Source organism: Morone saxatilis, unplaced genomic scaffold (assembly GCF_004916995.1).
Source record: "Morone saxatilis isolate NCDOM2014 unplaced genomic scaffold, NCSU_SB_2.0 Contig2, whole genome shotgun sequence".
NCBI lineage: Eukaryota > Metazoa > Chordata > Actinopteri > Moronidae > Morone > Morone saxatilis.
Window position 1 is genome coordinate 8,969,022 of NW_023339762.1, and position 4,599 is coordinate 8,973,620.

Genomic DNA, 4,599 nt, shown 5'->3' on the forward strand with positions numbered 1-4,599 from the left:
TTTTTTTTTTTTTAAAAATCAGCTGCTGTGTGTCTGCAGGGTATTTATTAGTTTTCCCACACATGCTTTCAGGCCAGTTAGTTTCCCAAAGACAAATGGAAAATAAAGCCCTGTGTATCTCCTGACGATGGTCTTTATTTCTGCATCCTTATGTAGAAATCTGTGCAAAATAAAGTTCACTTTTATAAACCTGCCAGCTCCAGCTAAGCTCTAAAGGGGCAATAGTAGGTTTCCACTGGTGTAGTCTGACTAAATAACACCCCTAGAGATCACAAGAAGAATTGTCATGTCTAAAATATAGATTTATAAATCAAAGACCAGCTAAAACGTTTTCATAGTAATAAACAGAAAGAAAGAAGAAAGGAAAAGCCCAAACAAGTCATAGGCATACAACGCACCAACACTATATGGTGCTAGTGATACCTATATGTAATGAAATTCACTCAATTTAACAAAAATTGAAACCTTTATTTCAGATTTCATTTTTTACAAAAAACAACGAACAGTTAAGTGCACCTTGGAATGCTCGTTGGTAAATGGACCCAGAGTGTCGTCATGATTGCTCGATGTTAATGCTCTTCTGGTGCTTTAAGACGGCAGCCACAGACACCGAATGACCCCGAAGCCCCTTCTCCAGGACCAGGGCTGTTAGTGATAAACAAGGTGGCCTGCACGATTCGCCCCTTCCCAACACCCCCACCCCCCCACCAGTCCTGTTTTTTGTTCTTCCCACAAGCAGCACTCTACTCCTTGGCCACTGCGAATGGCTTCTCCACCTCGATTTTGCCACAATCGTGGATGCTGACGTCTTTAAGAGGCTTATCGCGGCCATCTGTCTTTGTGGCCTCAATCTTCTTCACCACATCCTGGAAGATGTTTGGAAAAAGGTTAATTAGAATGGCAATTATAACATGAACAAATCTACACCTTTGGTAACCATAATGTATTATAGTGGTAATCTTTGTCAACCTCAGTGGTGGAAGATCAGATCCTCTACTTGAGTAAAAGTAGCAGTACCACAGTGTAAGAATGCTCGATTACCACTTTTATTGGGGTAAATAACATCATTAAAATGAACTCATTCTGCAGTCTTAGGTTGTTGTAAGGTTGCCAGGAAATCCGTGTCTACTTTAGTCTGAAATTCCGCTGCTATTTTTGGCCTTTAAACAGATACTATAGGTGTCAGTTGGTGGCTAACTAGATATAACAGATGAGCGTTTAGATAACACACTATGTATTTAGTTGTTCACCCGCATTCAGTGGTTTTAACTTCCCCAGATGTGTCCAAGATGCCGTGTGCCATGAATGTGCTAACTATCAGGCCTGACACTCACCATCCCCTCCAGAATTTTCCCAAAGACGACGTGTTTGCCGTCCAGCCATGGAGTCTGAACGGTAGTGATGAAGAACTGAGAGCCGTTGGTGTCTTTGCCGGCGTTAGCCATGCTGAGCCAGCCAGGACCGTAGTGCTTCAGCTTGAAGTTCTCATCGGGGAAACGGTCTCCATAGATGCTCTTGCCTTCATTTAAAAAAGGAAAATATTTGAATTGTGCCCTTTAAATCTGTACAAGTAAATCAGTTGATGTTTGGTACTCTGTAGAGACCTTCGCATCTCACTTGGATGACTTGACTGCTGCAAAATGTTTATTTTCACTTTATCGGATGACATTTTCATATTCATAATTAACTGAACAGCTTGCTGTGACTCATTCTGAAGGAGAGCTTCTGCCAAAATGGCAAAGTGGCACTTGGCCAAAGGCACAAAGTTTCACTTTTGATGCCTTGGGCTATAATTTCTTTTAAACAATAGAAGCCTCGTCAATCATAAAGAGCATAAAACACTCAGCAGGTTGTTGGAAATCTTCTGAATTATATAGCAACATGGAAAACAAGTAGACTCTGGAATTTAGCCATTTTCCTTTAGTTTGCACAGTTGAACTGCTGAACCCTAAAGTTCCCATACCAGAAAAGACCCCGAAGTCATGTTCAGGACAGCACAGCAGGTGCAGAGAGTCATGGGCAAGTTTGTTCCTGTAGAGACAAATCTATGCAAATCTGTGCACTGATAGAAATGCCATCCTGCTGGTGTCGGTGGCCATCTTACCTCCAGTGCCGTCTCCTCTGGTGAAGTCTCCACCCTGGATCATGAACTCCTTGATGACTCTGTGGAATTTGCTGCCCTTGTAACCAAATCCTTTCTGTTTATGAAGAACAAACAAAACAATTAAGATAATCCAATGCCTGAAAAATAGTGAAAGGATATCAGCTGCCAGTATTTGACATTTTAGAACATGTGAATGAGAGTCCAATGACTTATTAAAGTGTCTCCAGGATTGGGAATTTTTTTTTTTTAGTTTGGAAAGTTTCACTGAGGGGAAGTCTTGAATACATTGGCACAATTACACACACACACACACCACACACACACACAGTCTGATCTGCTGCCACTGGGCAGGACACCTCGGTGGCTGTAACGAGGGAGGGGGAGGCACTACTTTTTCCATTTTCCCCACCCGACATGTCGGTTTGAGGTTTGGTAAAGTAAACGAGGATGCTGACCCCAAATGAAAAGTATGCAACACAGCTTATTTCACATACCTACCAAACTCTGATACCTTTTCTTTGCTGTATTACTGTATATAAACAAAGGGCTGATTCTTTGAATGTGTATCAGTCATGTTTATGTCTGCTTCAACTATCCCCCCCCCCATTTAATTGAATTTAAACATGAATTTGGTCATTGCCAGACAAAATCACTGCAGACTGCTGCGCTGATTTACAATCAGGACAGACTTTGGGAACACAATATGAACTGTGATGTTCTCACCTCTCCCGTCGCCAAAGCAACAAAGTTATCAACTGTTTTGGGAACGGTTTTCCCAAATACGCCGATGACGATTCTTCCAACATCTTCATCTCCAATTCTTATGTCAAAGAACACCTAGAAAAGAAGTGAAGACACAACATTACTTATTTTATACTTATAAACTCATTATTTACTGATATTTGGAAAAAAGAATGGATGAGCTGGCTCGGGATGTTTCAGTGGTTGACAGCTTATAGGCAAATACATGGTGCATTCATTACACGGTTTTATAGAGTGCTCATTTAATAATGTAAAAAGGTTAGGTACTCCACAAGATTTCACTCATTCATTGAAAATTTCAAACCAGTCTACCTTTGTTGGGGGGTTTGCATGCAACCATTTCCTTGTGATGGCCGTCACTCTGACAAGAGCCAAAAGTATTTCAAAAAGAGATATTCATTCCTTGAAGTTTATTCAGTATTTAGCCCTGTTGTAAAACCACAGGAGAGCAAATTCAAATGCTATTCTTGTATTTTCTATTCTATGCCATTTTGCCAATATGATAAAATTACAGGAAACAAATATCTTTTCAATTAAAAAGTTGTTTTCCCCCCCAACAATTGTTGATTCTTGTGACTAACTCACAACTTGCAGTACAAAAAAATAAAAAAATAAAAATAATAGATTTGTGGTGTAAAACAGTTTTTAATAGAAAAGCATTTCTAAAGAGAGATGAGGTTGTTCGGTCTACAATATGTGTTGCAAGTGAAGAAGAGCACATTGAGTTTGAAGCAGAGCCATCAGCTGCTGACCACTACAAAGCGTCCTTGTAACTGTGGACGTGGACAAACTGCTGCACCCAGACACAACAATAACATCCGCAGGGCCTCACTGAGCTGCAGACAGGCGGCTCCACTAAAGGGAAACTTACTGACCTATATACTTAAATGGACGTGGAGCCCTTGATAATCGGTGCATTTGATAACACCGACAGCTAACCAAGAGGCCGAAGCACAGCCTACCACAGCTAACATTAGCCCCACTGAGATTAGCCAGCAGCAAAGGTCCTTTCATTAGACTGTCTGTCCGGGTCACCAGCGGGAACACTGCGTTACACACACCGAGCACCGGGACTGGAAACGTCCTCACTCACCACACAGACACAGACACAGACACAGACTAACGTTAGCCACATTAGCTTCCCGGCTAACTACCCTCCGTGTGACGTGGCTCTACAGTCTGCAGCTAGCGCTAGTTAGCACTGAGGAGGAGCTCTGTTTAATACTGGATCCAGCAGCGAGGGAGCTAGCGCTAGCACATACCTTCGCTGTTACTTTGGGGCCCTTCTTCTTCTCGTCGGCGGAGGAGCCATTTGGGAACGCGAGGAAAATCACTGACCCCACAATGACTGTGACAGCTACAAGGAATTTCATCCTTCTCTCGCAGAGTCTAACCATCAACAAGAAACAAGGGCAGCCCGGGGACGGCCTGTTAGTCGTGCTACCTTTATATGAGCCGGGGCAGGAGTGCGGTATCCGGGGTGGAGACTGCAGCCGGGCCGCTCCGGTACCAGAGCCAGCTGCCTCCACGACACAGGGGGCGGGCTTTCAACGCGGCGCACAGACGCACGGCGCTCTGATTGGTTCACGTACTGGTGTGTTGTAGCCAATCAGATGCAGACGCGTAACACCGTTTTCCCCCCCATGTGTTTCTATCTGGGAAAGGCCCGACAGACAGACTGATGTCAGGATTGGGGGGTGGGGGCACAAAGGTTTACCATGCCACCATAAATC

The 4,599-nt window shown here is 43.3% G+C and overlaps 1 protein-coding gene across 1 annotated transcript; it reads right to left on the reverse strand.

The window, feature by feature from the left end:
- Nucleotides 1–447: 447 nt before the first annotated feature.
- On the reverse strand, nucleotides 448–4,396 carry ppib (peptidylprolyl isomerase B (cyclophilin B)). The gene is made up of 5 exons (XM_035664635.1): nucleotides 4,129–4,396; nucleotides 2,828–2,941; nucleotides 2,105–2,198; nucleotides 1,335–1,519; nucleotides 448–866 (listed from the first exon to the last, which is right to left on the reverse strand). The coding sequence occupies exons 1-5, from the start codon at nucleotides 4,261–4,263 to the stop codon at nucleotides 744–746; spliced, it is 651 nt and encodes a 216-aa protein (XP_035520528.1). The 5' UTR covers nucleotides 4,264–4,396; the 3' UTR covers nucleotides 448–743.
- Nucleotides 4,397–4,599: the final 203 nt, after the last annotated feature.